We start from the raw sequence: 16,475 nt of genomic DNA on the forward strand, positions 1-16,475 counted from the left end.
AGCCAATACTCATGAAGACAGCAGAATAAAATGTAAAGAGGCATTTCCACTCCTCATGCAGAAACACACAAAACAGAATACACTCACCAACAACCAGCTCTCGTACATCTTTCCAGTGCAACTCGTTGCCCTTCTCATGGATAATAGTGACTGTGATTCTACGCTGGATTCCCTGGTAGAGTTCAAAACCAAGAATTTATACTGGGGAAGTATTTCCACCCCCCACACACTATCATCATCTATTTTGCACTTATTCAATAAATATGGAGCAAATAATCATTTAAATTATCCTGTAACTGTGAACAAAAACCTTTGTTTGTCTGGGCCCTTAAATTAATCTACCAGAGGAACAGTATGTTCTCATATGTAACAAATTACACTTTTTGCCTCTACTCCACAAAGACAAAGGCTTTTCACCTAAAATAGCCCTGAAATCATTGGCATGATACATACAGTCCCTGGGGTATAGCAGACTCAACTACAAAAACATTAAGCAGTTATTCAGATAATGTATGCTTAAGCACTTCTAAGTATATACAATAAAATAAAAGGTACGTATAGCAAAAGAATTATATGTACTGAAGAAATGTAAGAAAAGTTACTACAAACCAGCAACTATTCATGCAGATATACTCCCTCTTTTTCACATACATCTACATATATAGTCAAAATACAAAAAAAAAAGAAAAAAACTCTGCAACAGCTAGGAAGGAGGTAGAGTAGTACAACAGAAATAAAGACCACATCTGAACAAGAAAAAATCCCCAGGTGTTGGTCTCAATAGTTTCTGCTCTTCCAAGCAAAGATGTCAATTACCCAGAAAGAAAGTGCTGTATGCATAGCTGCTTCAAAAGAAGTTGAAAGATGTTTGCCTGTATTGTGGATTTACATTAGTAATGGGATTACAGAGGATAGAATTACGCTGGTTTGGACTGGAAGTAACTGATGAGGACACTGGCAAATCCAGAAGTAACACCTGTTCCTTTTTTTTGTTGGTGGTGTTTGTTTTATTAAGGAAATAATTGGAATATGACCATTATTCCCAAGGTACAAGAGTTGCTCCTATCCTTGTAAGAAAAAGAGGAAATGCATGTCACCAGCAAAGTCCCTGAAAAGGAACTGGAAATTTGAGAGTAGAGAAAAAACATAAACAGTATTTAACCAGGATTATCGTTAGACTATGGCTAAAGACGAATTATTATTAAGGATTATTACAGCAGCATTTTTGATTAACTACAAAGATTTGAAGTGCACAGAGGCAGTCATTGTACAGAATCATCTTATAGCCAGCCACATGTAGTGAGAAAGAACCAAGTTGAAATAACAAAGTTAAGTCCACGTGCTCCTCCAGTGATCCTGGTACAGAAATTAGAGAATGTGGGGGGCACAAATTTGGTCTCAAGGGTTCCTGCTTTTCAAAAGGCTTTCGTCTTTTATGATTGAGACACGCTGATAAGCAGAGGAAACAGCAATATACCAGGGGCCAAACATATTCTCCACATAGCTCAGAGCTAACAGACTAAATACAGACTGAAAGATGACTGACCCTACAGCTATCATTAGACAGCTGTGTGGGAAAGGACAGGACATGAGATGCAAAATCCCATCATTAGCACTCTAATCCCCACAGAGATGAAACTTGCTGTTCTACAGCCTTCATTAGTACCTGGTGAAGCAGGAATGTCCCCTGACAAGGCAGGCCTCCAGTGTGGTCCACAATAGCAGGAATATACCTGTATGAGAGACAGAAATCAGCAGGCAGGAAAGATACACTAGCAAAGCAACATTACTCTTTATTGTGTTGCCAACGTTTACCTCTCCATATAATATCTGAAGAAATAAGAGTGTTTCTACCAGCTCTCAGAATGGACTCTTTATTTGACCACAGCATCAAGTTCAACAGAGAAGTCTCATGTACCAATCACAGAATCATCTAGGTTGGAAAAGACCTTCAAGATCATCCAAGTCCAGCCATCAACTTGACCTGCGGAGTCGCGTGCCCCTTAATGCCGTGTCCACGTGTCTCAAATATCTCCAGGGACAAGGACTCCACCACTTCCCTGGGCAGCCCATTCCAGGGCTTAACCACCCAGCCTCTCTATACGAAGAAATTCTCCACAATGTCCAATCTAAACTTCTCTGATGAATTTGAGATTGTGAGATTGTTTCCTTGCATCCAATCTTCTGGACAACTCTGTGAAAACTCACTTCTCGATATAATCCCTAAAGACCTTTCAGGGGAAAGCCTTCTGCATAGCCGAGGTGAACATAAAATAGGGTCTGCTAGACAATTTCTCCAGTGTAGACTCTAATGACACAAAGAATTTAAACTCATGGCCTAAACATAGAATAAACATTCCCAACACCTGTTCAGCTGGTGTGCAGGGGCTTCCAAAATGGACAGATTACTTCAAGAGTTAAAAAAAAAAAATGACATTCTGTCTCTTCAGTCCTTTCCAAGGGGGATGACAAATGCCAGCAGAATTGATATCCCCTCATTACAAGCTAGTAAGAGACCAGGCTGACACAAGCCAGGCTACCCTTCAGATGATTGCTGAACATCAACCTTGTCTGAATGGAACAAAGGGTAACTGATCCCATAAACCACTGTTCTTAAAACACGATTGTCTTGAAAGAATGAATATTGCACTTACTCCCCTGTTGGCTCCAATTCGCTGATCTCAAACCAGACAAGGAGGTCGTATTTGCTCACACTCTGGCCCAAGCTGGGTTTGCTCATAGTATTTAGCTTTGTAGCTGGCACTTAAAGAAAGAAAAAAGAATAGTTTATCAAGACTGAACAAAGTAAAGATACCCTAGGGCTCACAGAAACATGTCATTTCATTGATTCCATGTATTCTATGTACATGGGCAGATCACATCTTGTCCCCTGAAAATACACAGCACTATTCCTCAAAGTATTGGCATCAAATAAGGTTATTTAAATTTAAATAAGAAAACAAATGTAGTGGAAATAAAGAATTTGCAAAAATAAGAAAAAAATCATCTCTAGATCCACACAGTCTCCTCAGATGTCCACCAGCTACTTTCTGGTTTAGCAGCTGGAGATTTGAATTGCTTAGATCAGTTCACCTGTAACATTTTTTCACCCAGAACATACATTTTCCCTTCCCCATATAAGAAAATAAATTAAGAACTAAAGAATTCGGTCTTCACTTTTTTGCGCTGCAAAATGCCAGTCTCCTTTATCAGTTTAGATAAGAAAATGTGCACAGAAAGAGGATGAATAAGACTTATTCCAGATCTGTAATCCCATCAAAGTATGTTTCTGGGCTCCTTATGTTTTGGTATTAGTGATTTCTACTGACCAGATCCCCTCAAATTCCTTTCATACTAACGTAGGGATAATTCATGTAGAAAAACTACTACTAATAGGATAACTGAAATTCTAGAAATACCGATATTCCTTCATGCATACCTTCATCACACCTTTTACTTGCCATTACAAGATTTCTCCTCTTTCTGCACTCATTTCATTTTTGTAAATGAGAATATTTTAAGAGCTTGGATAAAGCAACACTTGCAGCTGCACGTGAACTCATGACAGCTGGACTGAGTATTGTTGAAAGTAGGAAAAATCAAAACACGTCACTCAAGTTAAGTTTACTGCTACACAGAGAAACTCAAAAGCACCAGAAGAGGAAAAAAAAAAAAGACCAGAAAGACATTTAATTAGACTTTAAAGCTGGTTCTGGATGTTCTCATAGACTTGTTCTGGCAAAACCAGTGTGGGTTTGTTTGTTTTCCTTTTTCCCCCCTCTAAAACAGAATGTAAATGTAAACAATGAAGAGCACTGTACATGTCAAGTTAATGACAAAAAGATGAGCAAAAGGAAAGGCTATATAGAACACAGCAGAATGTCTCCTCTACACCTAGCTATTTTTTCATATGTAGCATCTCCCAGTATCTCAGAACTATTTACAGAAGACAAGAAAACAGAGGTCCAGGAAACTTTGGGAAACAGATCCACAGCCAGAGAAAAATCTGCGATACTTATCACACAGGAGTTTATTCACTCTCTATATAGTTTTCTCTAGAATAGCCATAAACAAAAACATGGTGTCACCGTTCTGTGACTGCGGCCATGGCAATTCTAGTCCCAAGACTACTACAAGATAAAAATAAGGAAAAAGGAATCTTGAAATCTTGAAGAATGTTTCAAAACTACTTCTACATCTACCATAGATCAAATTTGGCTACTAACCATCTCGTTTAGGAGCCCGCTCACTCTGACAGTTGGGAACAGGCAGAAAGAGAAAAGGAGGCAGCTGGTCAGCCCCATCTTGGAAAGCAGCCACAGCAGAGGATGCAAGCACGTTGGCATGCTCAGATAGTGTGTTCAGCACGTGCACGTTTACATAGCCAGACATTAGATACCTAATCAGCTCAATTTTTCTTTCATGGTCTGCAAAGCGAATGAAACACACAAAAAAAAAGGATGGTAGAGATGGCAGGTGAGGAAAAAAGAGGAGGAGGATATAAAAGGTGAAACAGGAGGAAAAAAACATAAAAGTTCAGCATGCATTGTTAAAATTAAGCAAAGAAAAACAGATAATTTCAACAAGGCTGGCTCACTGAACAAGAATGTTACAGAGCAGAAAGATGGAGTGGTTAATGAATAAGCAAATTTCCAGTCAAGTGCTCAGTATGCACATGAAGAGTCATAGCCAGAACTCATGGAATATGGATAACACCTGAGGAAAAGAATTTTACCCTTTAATGAACCAAGAAGCACTTTACTGCAAGAGGTGGTTGAACACAAGGAAAGAAAGACAACCCAAGAGGGTTTCAATGCCCTTTGCAATGTTCATCTCATTTCTCAGTGTCCTGAATGGTTTCAGAATACACTGTGACCTTTGTTTTCCATGGCAAACAAATGCGATGTACAGAATTAGAGACCTGTTCTCACCTGGCTTTGAGAGTGGCATAGGGGGAGGAAAGAATCTTCGGGAAGGTTGTGGAGGGCTACGGAGAAATGAAGAGAGTTATCTTTACAGAGGCAGCCAAGTAAAGACATATACAATCACATATATACACACATATACACATACTCCAATACATGTCTCTTACAGTCCCATGAAGATAGGTAAATATCACCCATCACCGTAACAATTGGACTAAGCAAACTTCTCTAATAGACATTTTTTTCTATTCTAACTAAATTAATCCTAGTCGTCAGTGAAAGATATTTATCTACACTTTCCAACTGGACCACCCCCATCTTGCACTAAAAATTTCAGTGGTTACAGTCATTTCCCAAAATATCTTCAGGAAAGAAAGCACGTCTCAGCTGACATTTCCTCTTAAAACCAAGACATGCTTCCTCTTTGCAGCTGCTGCTTTCAGTAGAACGGGTAACCAGAACAAATAACCCAAACAGCATCTTCCCTTAAGCTGTTGAAGAGGACTAGGGGTCTTTTCCTCAGTTCAACTTTGTCACCAGTACTTCCCAAACACATAACACATTCAGAGCCTTTTGTTTTCCCCTTCATCTTGTCTCTCATTCGTAATCCCACCTTCATGCATCAGGCCACAGAACACTGCATCTTGCAGAGTGTGAAGAATTTTTTATCCAGAACTCACTGGGATCACCACTAAAGACTTGTGTACAATATTCTACTGCCATTGTTTACAGGGTGGATGCAGCTGTATTGACAAAGCAGCTTTCCATGTTTGAAATGGTAAAACAATCCCATCAGTCATTAACAAAACAAACTACACTGGGTAAAAATAGACCTCTGCCAGCACTTCTACACCACTCAGCCCACTTGTGAGGGTGTGACTGGATGATTTCAGGAGCATGAAAAAGAGGTGCCTGAACTGCAGAGCTAACCTGAGTGTGATCACAGACAGCCTTTATGCCAGAACAGTGTGCAATACCTATTAAGATCCTGTCCTTGAAGATGGAGAGGGTGCTGCTGATAGTGTCCAAAGACTTCAAATACGATAGGCTTTGTTTTGATGTACTCCACAAATGATTCTGTCACTTCCACAGCAATCTATTAGGCGAGTTAAAAAAAAAAAAAAAAAGAAATGAAACAAGCAAGAACAAAGTCTTGAAAGTGCCAATTGTAAATTTTAGAAGCCTACATTTTTCCTACTGTTTAGAGCAACTCGCAGTAAAAGCGACTGTATTCCATTTTGGTTTAAGCACTAATTCTACTCTCTATTAAAGGAAAAAAATAAATGTATTAAATCGAGTCTCTCAAGTAGCAGAAGAGGGAGCTACACATAACTAAAGGATTCCACAGTTCATAATGACAGATTTACTCAGTTTGTTTGATATCATAAGCACTGCTATTCACATATATTTTATTTCCTGAACTCTAGACTATTTTCATTGAACACCCTGCAATGGGAACAGGGAATTCAAAGGCAGGAAATAGATGTGAAACAGAAGAGTTAAATCTTCCACATAGAATCATCCTGTATTTTGTTCTCCATGGGGGATTACATCATCCATCTGATCACTCCTCCTATTGTCTATTCTTAGTAATTCCCCTTGCTCCCCTTTCCTACACATCTCTCATGTGGTTAACAGGAAGGATACACACAACTTCCCAGTGCTAAAACAATCACTTACTATTCAGCTGAAGTTTTACTTACATTCTGAACGTGGTAAAACCCAAGGGGAGTCCCACGGCCATTGTTTTTCAGAGGTTCAGTTGAGAAAGCTTCATCGTGCCGATGTAAAAAGCTTTTTAAAAGAGACAAACAACAGTTTAGCAAAAAGTGTTGTGCTGTGAACCCAATACCAAAAGTAAATCTATAAATTTATTTGGCCAGAGGTTTACAGGGAGTTGAATGATGGCCTAAAGCTAGGCCTTTGGGACCAAAATTTCCATTTTGGCTTTATGACACCCAATTTTCATTCTCATTCCTAAGAAACTAAGCCAAACAACACTTCACTTGAGAGCTACTGATACTGAACTTTATTCCTCAACACCATGCTGACACAGAGCAGGTACTGTTTGTAACAGGAGTTCTGATAACTGACTGTGTGGTACAGCAGAGAAACGCATGCTATCATTGATTTGAAAAGCTTTCAATCTGACCCTCCACTAGCCACTATTATTTGCACCCTCTATTAAACCATACAATGCCTAATGCAAACAAATAGGAACAAATTCTTACTTGAACTGGCAGAAAATATCTGCATACTCGGGAAGGATGCCGCTGGCTTGTAGCACTGTCACACGGAAGGTAAACACGCTACCCAGTTTCAAGTGATTACCAATTTCTTCAGTGAATCCTTCCATGGTCATCTTGCCATCCAGTAAAGTGGCTGACTTCAGGTCTTAAAGAGAAATAGACCACATTAGGTCAGATTTTTGTTTTTTAAAATATTCCTCAGGCAACCATTTAGTCCCATCACACATTCTTATTCTTTGAGCTGAAATTATTTTTTGATTATAAAACAAGCTCCAAGTACTTGGAAACAATTTTCCTGCATAGATCTTCAAATACAGAATTCCAATATTTACCATCAGCAATTAATTCTTAACAACCTCTCCATATCGCATTCTTGAAGGATACTCCAAACCTCTTTTTATCACAGATTGAACGTGTCCTAGATTTCCCTTAAATTCTCCAAAATTACTACATATTGCTTGCTTACCTAGCTCATTAATTCTGTTGATCTCCTCTGGAGGAGTGATAACTTCTGAATTCTGTCCCTGACCTTCCACAATTCTTAATTCTTCCAATGACAGTCCAGATCGAGTCATCGCAACCGAAGAAAAATCACTCTGAAAAGTGAGGTGAAGTTGCATTTAACAAACTCTTGCAGTTTCTTGCTTTCCCATGCCCTTCTTCCCCTATATTACTTACTCCTTTAGAAGCCCAACTACTGCGTTCAAAGAAACCTGATAAAATTTTAAGACTTCTTACCTTATCAAAATATTCATTGTCAAATGAAATTTTAGCTGTGCCAGACTGTCGAATACCAGATCCATAATCGGGAGCTTCTTCATCAGCTAAGAAAACATCAAAAAAAAAACAACAAAAAAAAAACAGACCAGTCAACTGATTTGACTTAGTGCTGGAAAAAATCATGGCAGAATTCCACCCAGCATGTACTCTTGGGTGTGAGAAACCAAGACAAGCCATGAAGTTTAATCATGAATATATTTAACTTTATAGAGAATTTTGAATGCAAAACAACTTCAATACTCATTTTATTTATTTACTTCTGAATGTTACACTTGAAACGAATTAACTTAGATAATACAATGGCCCTCATGGAAATGTATGCTTACATTGATTTAAATTACCATCTAAAATTCCCTGGTCATAAAGAAAGCAGTCACACTAGCCAAGTTCCTCAGGTACATGACGCAAGTTTGAAAGGTGGTTTTGTGCATACAATCTGCCTATTTTAACCTCTACCCCTTTGTGAAGAGTACCAGAAAGAAGGCCTAGCGAAATACCACCTATATTTTTCCAAAGTAAATGCATGCTTCTAGCATTTAGACTGCTTTCTGAAACTTCACTTTGGTTCAAAATAAAGCTGTGGCCCTTTTTCAAGAGACATCCCCAGTTTAATTTCTAATAGCCGCAGCGTACTCCTTATTATCATCCATTTGGATGACAACACCAAGGAAACCAAACTAAACCAGAAATAAGACTGTTGTACACATTAAAATAGATTTTATTTCACTTGCTGTTTTAGTCCCTGCCAGACTGATTCTTACACATCTCCAGAGTCTGAGATTTCATTATATGTTCCCATGGAGAGTGAAACTTCCAGGGTTACCATACTTAAATGAAGAATGTTGGCAGATTGCCATTGCTGAAAAGGACAAACTACAGGAAGTGTCTGTGGTCTCACCAGCACTGATGAAACACTGCTAACTACCAAGAGTAAAAGTCAGCTACCTGACTTCATATTGGAAAAGAAGTGAAGTTAGCAGTTGACTAGTAGACAGATTTAGGCTCTGTCATGAATACAAGGCAGTTCAAAACTGGATGAAGCAGTTACCATTCCCATACATCTACCTTGCTCTTCTGGAAGTTGATAGCTCTTGGTGATAAGATGTTAAAGCAGCTTCTAAGTCTCCATGCATTTTAGCGGGGCAATGAAGTGGAAAATTGCTGATTTCTGTTTATTCTATGCCAAAAACTGGACAGTTTCTGGACTGAAAACAGGAACATCTCCACGTGCTATTCAGTCAGAGTATGACAGAGCACCCTTGTGCTCATCATTTCAATGAGTGGTTTGAGAAGAACAAGCAGCTGGTACATTTTCCATTCTGCAAGTCACCACAGCTACCAGGCTTGCATATACCCTTGTGCACTGTTTGTACTGTGCACCAGAAAGAGAACCTCTGCTTTATTTTTTGCTGATTTAAAAAGCAGCATTGCATTAGTCACCAGGTATAAGCTTAGAGTGGTTCCCACCGTCATGTTCAAAGGTTCTGGTCAGCATCATTATTTCAATATTTATCCACACTCAGTCCACATGATTACACCAATGAAAAATTTCAAGAACAACTTAATAATAAAGAACAAGTGTTCACTGAAACACTGAAACTGTTGAGGTTTGAGCATAACACAATAGTTGCTGTTTGTTTGTATGTTTTTTAAAGCTGCAGCTATACAAAGTGTACTGAAGAGTTGCAATGCAAAGCTGAGCACCTCACCTGCTATAGCTTGCACTGCTACTCGCAGAAATCCTCGCACTTCTCCCTTCTCGCTAACAACAGCTACTCGGTGAATAAGAGGCACTGGGTACAGCAGATTGCTCAGGTATACAAATGCTCTGGTAATAGGAAGGAAAGAAAACACAAACAGCATTAGGCTATCATCTGCAGAACCAGACTGCAGCATTTGGCTGGCTAATGGGACATTCAAATCTTCAGACAGTCTACTTCACTCCATCTGCTAGACCTGCACTGTGGTCTTGTATTCACATTGCCCATGTGGGGCTCTTCACCAGTGTCAAAGCTAAGTGAAGCCATGAAATGCTCTAAATCATGGTAAATTGGAGACACAGGGCTTGTATTAGTGAGTTATAAAACAGATGAAGGAGACAATTTAAGGTGATGGCTTTATAAAAGGTAATTTTAGATCTACTACAGTTGTAAACAGAGCTGTTAACAAGATGGGAGTCTATTAAGGAACTACTGAATATAAAGAATTATTTCATAAAGAATTATTTCAGTTTTCTACCCTGTAAGCATGGTTTAAAATGATAAAAGGGAATTGTGTTTGCACAGCCTCAAATATTTTATTGAACATAAAAAACACTCTACAAAACAGCTATTCGACTGTTCTCTCTTCCACATTTGATAACTCTGCACACAGAGGAATCAGAAATCCCCAATGAATCACAGATCATCTAGGTTTCTTGGAAGATTCACTGAGTGTACAGATAGTGGAAGTCAGTCCCCATAAATAAATACCTTTAGAATTATTACATTTATTTCTCTAAAAAAGGAACAAAAAAAGACCACAAGAGTACTCTTGAACAGCCATTTAGAAATTACAGTTTACAATAATGAAAAACAGCATTTAGGGCCAGCACTGGATGATCCTGCTGAACGTTAATTTTTAAAATTATGTATAATTACAAGCAGGGTCTATTTTGGAACAGTTAACAAGCTTTATTGCATATATTTTAATTATAAGCTAGACTAACAGTGTTAAATTATTTTAGGTTTCTGCAATGAATTGCAGTTTTTAAAATGCTACACTTCAGTATGATTATAGCTTCAGGAAAACCTGAAATGTTGAGAAGTCTAATGAGTCTGGTAAAAGATGGTTCTTAACAAGGGGAAGAAAGGAAGCCTTCATTTAAGGGAGCTGTTTCAGAGTCCAGAAGAACGCTGAGATGGACAGAAGTTTAACCAATAGCTTTACCAGTCATTAAAGTAAAACTAATTATGTAGGAAATTATTACGAATGTATGCATATTAAATTACACTGAAACATTGGTAATTTATTTAACTGGATTTGCTTCTTGCAGTCCTTTTTATTATTAAGTGTAATTAATTCCTCAGATTTATAAGTTTTCTTGTTTAATATTCACAAGGAAAGTCCTGCCTGACAAAACAGGACTGAGAGCTCCAAATGCTCACTGCCTGTCTGGTGCCATCAGCTGTAGAATTTGTTCCACAAACACAGAATTTTCCAAACTCAATTCCTTGTGACATATAGCTAAGAAGCAAAGTTATAAAAGATTAAGTGTTCCTCCATGAGTTCACATGCCCATTCCCAGGATGAATTGTTTTGAACTGATAAAGAAGTCAAACAGGTGTCAATTATGAACCAAAGAGACAAAAATAATGCTACTAAAAAACAAAGTGGTGACAAAATGCAATAGAAAAGAGAACGATTAATGAAGCTATAAAAGTAACAGGGGAAAAAAAAAGCATACAATGACAAAAAAACAACTGCAACTTAACATTTGACTAAGATTAGGATCTAATTCCTTTTCAGTCTGCTCCAAAGTGGGGTAAACACTGACAAAGCAGGGGAAGGCAGAAGGTAAATTTAAAGTAACAAAATAAGGAGTTTGGTGGTGCTTTTTTTTCTCCTCTAAGGAAATATTTTCAGCTTTGAAATGTCAGGCAGTGCTCATTTTGGGAAAGAAATGTCCCACCATGCAAAAGAAAATAGCCTCCCACAGTACCAGCCTGGAGTTGTTCACTTGTACTATGCTCATTAGGAAAAACACATGGACTTTGGAAATCACATTCCAAGCTAGGGAAAAATGTTCATTGTCCCTACAGAAAGGCTTTAGTATAATATGTATACAAGTAAGAGACAGTTTCACTAATTAATAGAAGAAGTCGGTACAGCCTTCCTACTCCAAACCCAAATGTCTAGAAAGTGAAAATATTAACTGCATGCAAATGTATTTTATATGTATGGCTAAAGTTCTGAAGCTGCTGTCCAACACGACTGCCAAAGCATTCAGCTTTATTAGCCACTGCAATTTTGTTGCTTCAACAGAAGTCACAATCCCAAAGAAAAAACTATTTCTTAACTTCTTTCCATCCAGTCGCCCAGCTCACTGCAATTATTTTGACTTGGAGAAAGAAAAGCACATAATGCAAAAAGTGTTACATTTCCCATTTGGCGAAAATAATGTTGAATATCTTGTGTGGGATCATGAGCCATAGCACATTTGCTGTACAGAGGGAAAGAGCTGTTTTACGGTGTAATACTGCCTTCCTCTGCCATTCCATCTGTTTCATTACAAGACAGTGTTAAATTAGGAGGGGATGAAGTATTAAGCTTCTCCTTCTCCTCTTCCCCACATCTGGGAGGACTCCTTCTCCCCGAACACACCCTATGCAAGTGTCCCCCTGCACCTTAGCCCAGCAGACTGAAAGGGGGGAGCTGTATTAGCAGAAAGATTGGTGAGGTAAAATGGCATACTGACAACAAAAACTAGAAATGAAATTTAACAAACACAAATACTTGGAAAAATCAAAAGAAAACCAACAGAAGTCACTCAAAATGACAACACGTTTTTAAATGAACACAACAATAAAATGTCCCATAATCCTCTCCCACCTCCCTTAAAAACATCACTGTTTGATAAGTCACGCTGTTAAAAAGAATCAGCTTTAAAAGACATCCCAGCATGCCAGAAGAGATGGCTAAAGGGACCAGCTCTTTTCTTCCCTTTCTTCTTTCTTTATTAAGTATAGCACAAATAAAAGGCCAGCACAGCACAGGAAAAAAAAAAAATACAATACTGTGATGCCCATGGAATTGGGTAACTGCATGATCAGTCTCTTATCCTCATTCTCTCCTGCATGACCTGGGCTCACTATTGCTGATAAAAGGAAAATAAAAACGATCTCCTTTTTTTCCACACATTCCACAACATGTGAAACAGTGCACAGTTACTTAAAAGCACACAATGTTGATTTTGTTATGGATTGAACACTATCTTCTGCTCAAGACACTATGCAGATTGTGTCCTCTGATACTCTAAGATGCGTTGTTCAAAAGTAGAATTCTCATACTGCAGGACCCTGAAGAATCAAAATAGTTTCTGCTAAGTGGTGTTAAACAGCTTTCTGCTGACAGAAGCAGCGTGCTAGGAAAACACATGGAATTCAACCAACAAATAGGGAAAAAGTCACTCAGCTCTCTTCAGAAATATGAACTAAGTTTCACTCCTCAAGACAACTTACAACCGAAGCACAGCTCTTTAATACGTGCAGCTCACACGGGTCAGGACAGTTTCCTGAGCTGCTGCAGCTTCACACGTCTGCCTAAAGAGACAGAGCTCAAAATTCTCTTTAATACATGGAAAGGGGAAGCAGGCTGTGTAATTGCCAGGAAGCACAATGATTCTTACTGGACACTGCATTTGCTCAGCTTGCGTTGTGCTTCCTGAAGAGTCTGTGAAATGAAGATGAATAGTTCAACTTTCTCCCAAGCACTGAGTGCCCTGAAGGAACGTGCACAACAGGCAAATGCCCAGGGTGCCAGCACTGTCAGAAGAAAGCAGCCTGGTCTTTGCCATTTTCACTAGCTCACAACCACCACCAAGCCAGATAAAATGGCTTCCCGAAAATAACTCTTGGCCTGAAAGAATTAAATTTTGTTAAAAACATTATCAGATACTGCACATAAAGGCATAAAGTCGCAGAGATAAAAGAAGACTATTGTAGTTTCTTACATTTTTAGTAACTGTATTTTGTTTTGAAAAAAAGGTAAAGGAAGTTCCCAGCTTAAATCACAAATGGTACCACTGAACTCATCTAAAAGCTTCTTTTTTGTTGATGTTCTTTTCAGAAGAACAAACTCAGGCCCCCATTTTTACAAATAGCTGTTAGGGGATCCTGTTGTTTCTCTTTCATAATGCAAGTGAGTTTCCAGCACTTGAGGAAACTGCATTTTCCTGACCAGGATGTCCTCCCTGCTTACAGTCATGAAAAAGGATAAAGTTAAGCTCTGGTTAACTTGGTCCAGAAATTCAAGCACAGTGCACGGGGAATGCACTAACAAGCACAAACGGCCAATGATTTTTTAATGATGACAAACTTTCACTACACAATACAATGCTACTCAGAGTCATACATGTCTTCCCACACAGCAGACATTAGTGGAGGTTTCCAAAAATGGATTTACTGGAGTGGATTTAAAGACCTTCCACCATATCCTGAGATTCTCTTCTACAGAAGAAAATTAGATACTACAATACTATCTTTGTGAGCTTGCAATGGCTAAGTTGAGTGCTGCTATAAAGCTTAAATACTGCACACAAACAAAATCACGTGCATTCTATATTGCGACTTCTATATAACTAGAAGTGGATTTAATCACACCGTCACATCTAAGATTATTTCCTCAATTATTACTTAGGCCTTCCTGGCCTCTGGTAATGGGATTTTAAACCTTAGTGTTAAACTATATTCCTTCTCTTGCAATGCCAATTTATGTATATGGCTATTTTGGCTGGCTTAACAGACATTCAGTGCAACACAAAGCTAAGACACTGCAGCCTACAGCAAGAGCTGGTCCCTTTTGGCCATTCTCACAGTAACCTCACCAACCTTCCCACTAAAATGAACCAAGGGGATCGGTCGTAAAACGGGTCGTGCCCATCATTGAAGAGGTCTGATCCCTCCTCAGTTCCAGCGTCGGAGCCGGTATCATCCACAAAGGCCTCATCATCAAAGTCCTCCATCTCATCCTGCTGTTCATCAGCCAGTTCGGTGATGTCAGAGTCAGCCGTGGAGAAAGTGGGGGAGGGCGTGCGATCAGCAAGACGCTCATTCACGCAGCCATGGAAAATGGGGGAGCTAGATATCAGTCAACGGAACACCAATTAACACAGGGAGGGGAAAGAAAAATGCTTCATTTAACAGCCCTCTGTTGCCATCAGCACAGAGCCAACCTGAACAACAAGCAAAGCCTTCAAATCGTCTCAACTGGAATGAAACATAAGGAAAGGGATTGCAAACAGTCAGGAAAAAGGGCATCGTCGAACTGAGTGAAAGCAACAAAAAATGAATACAAACATGGGTGAACACACATTGACAGCACATCCATTTAACAGAGCTACAATTCTTATTTCCAACACGTAGCATTTTTGTAATTAAAAATACCATAAAGATGCAGCCAACAATAGGAAATATTAAAGAACCCCATTAGATATTCTGTATTTCTGAAGAAAATAACCAAATTACTTGAACAACAGATGTAAATGAGGTGCTGGACTGCTTTTCCCATCAGTTTCCAGTGTCCTTCATATTCTCTGTGCTCTCCTCCAATGACGTGAGATAGAACTTTAGCTAGACACCCTTTTTAAAGGATTTACTTAGAATGTGTATGGTCAAATCTGATTCTACAAAGTTACACCAAGACAGGCAACGTTATAAAAAACAGTTTCTGCTCTTCACTATACTTTAAGTCTATAAGAAAACCCTGCAAGACAACACACACAACTGACACTAAGTGGCTACACAGTTTATAACCACATTCCGAGACAAAACCCATCCAGGAACTGATGAGAGCTCTCAGCATACCAGGAGCTGAGGTTATCGCCACATACCTTCCAACCAGCTTGAACCAATGAAAGCGATCATAAAAGGGGTCACTGCCTGTCATTGTGCTTTCACTTTCATCCTGCGTACTAGATGCCATTTCCCCAGCTCTGTCATACATCTCCCGCATCAGGTCCAACCTCTGCCTGCACAAAAGAAAGCAGGATTCAAAAATTAAAACAGAAAAAAAGCAGACACCACAAAGTTGGGTGAACTAAATTCACCTATACCAAATTACACATAGAATAGGGAGAATAAAGAACAGAGTAAGTACCCCTTTTCTGCAGTACAAATCCCCTGACATGGAAGGGATTTGGAGAAAGTATCTGTAGGCTAAGCCCACAAATCACAAGGCAAACAAAATCACTTCAGAAAACTACATATATCTTGGATTTCATTTAAACTTCTAATTATGCTCCTTTGACATCTAATTTCAGCATCTTTTTATATAAAATATTGCTGGGTAATTTAAGGCAGTGTTTGCAGAAAGCTGGTATTTAGTACACTGTACTATCTAGAAAGGTGGCGTTCAGGAGGACACATAAAACCAAACAAAACAGAGTGAACAGCAAGGGATGAAATTTTTCAGTGAAACTCCTTGGATATAAAGAACTCTGTTCTCCAGTAATGTTTCCATACTTGAGTTTTTCTAAGGACCAATAATGTGTTGCTCCATTCTTTAGATCCTGGACTTCCACAGCTACCACTGTGCGGGGAAAAGGCCTGTTGTCCCGGGTCTTCTCCACCTCTGTGGGCAAAAGCTCTGGTGGCAGTGGTGAGTAAAGGGTGTCTGTCAGCAAGACAAACTGAAATTGCACCTGAATCAAAAAGAAAACAAAGTTCAGAGCAATCAGGTAACAGCATTGCACGGGGGATAGATAAAGATATAACCTAAGGCAACATATGAAGAAAGTTTGACTTTCACCTTTGTGAATAGGCTT

The 16,475-nt window shown here is 38.9% G+C and overlaps 1 protein-coding gene across 11 annotated transcripts in view; it reads right to left on the minus strand.

The window, feature by feature from the left end:
* The window catches only part of KIF1B (kinesin family member 1B), a 95,556-nt gene that overhangs the window by 16,289 nt on the left and 62,792 nt on the right, over positions 1-16,475 (minus strand). For 8 of the 11 annotated variants that reach the window (XM_068658845.1, XM_068658844.1, XM_068658848.1 and 5 more), the window contains 13 exons: positions 16,174-16,352; positions 15,543-15,680; positions 14,542-14,790; positions 9,664-9,782; positions 7,913-7,998; positions 7,641-7,770; positions 7,157-7,319; positions 6,629-6,719; positions 5,903-6,021; positions 4,932-4,987; positions 2,655-2,763; positions 1,667-1,733; positions 88-172 (listed from right to left, as the gene is read on the minus strand). In XM_068658845.1, the coding sequence (XP_068514946.1) occupies positions 88-172; positions 1,667-1,733; positions 2,655-2,763; positions 4,932-4,987; positions 5,903-6,021; positions 6,629-6,719; positions 7,157-7,319; positions 7,641-7,770; positions 7,913-7,998; positions 9,664-9,782; positions 14,542-14,790; positions 15,543-15,680; positions 16,174-16,352 (1,591 nt within the window). The remainder of the gene's footprint in view (positions 1-87; positions 173-1,666; positions 1,734-2,654; positions 2,764-4,931; positions 4,988-5,902; positions 6,022-6,628; positions 6,720-7,156; positions 7,320-7,640; positions 7,771-7,912; positions 7,999-9,663; positions 9,783-14,541; positions 14,791-15,542; positions 15,681-16,173; positions 16,353-16,475) is intronic. The other 3 variants (XM_068658852.1, XM_068658853.1, XM_068658854.1) reach the window with 1 other exon arrangement.

The sequence above is a fragment of the Anas acuta genome, chromosome 22, assembly GCF_963932015.1.
Source record: "Anas acuta chromosome 22, bAnaAcu1.1, whole genome shotgun sequence".
Lineage (NCBI taxonomy): Eukaryota > Metazoa > Chordata > Aves > Anseriformes > Anatidae > Anas > Anas acuta.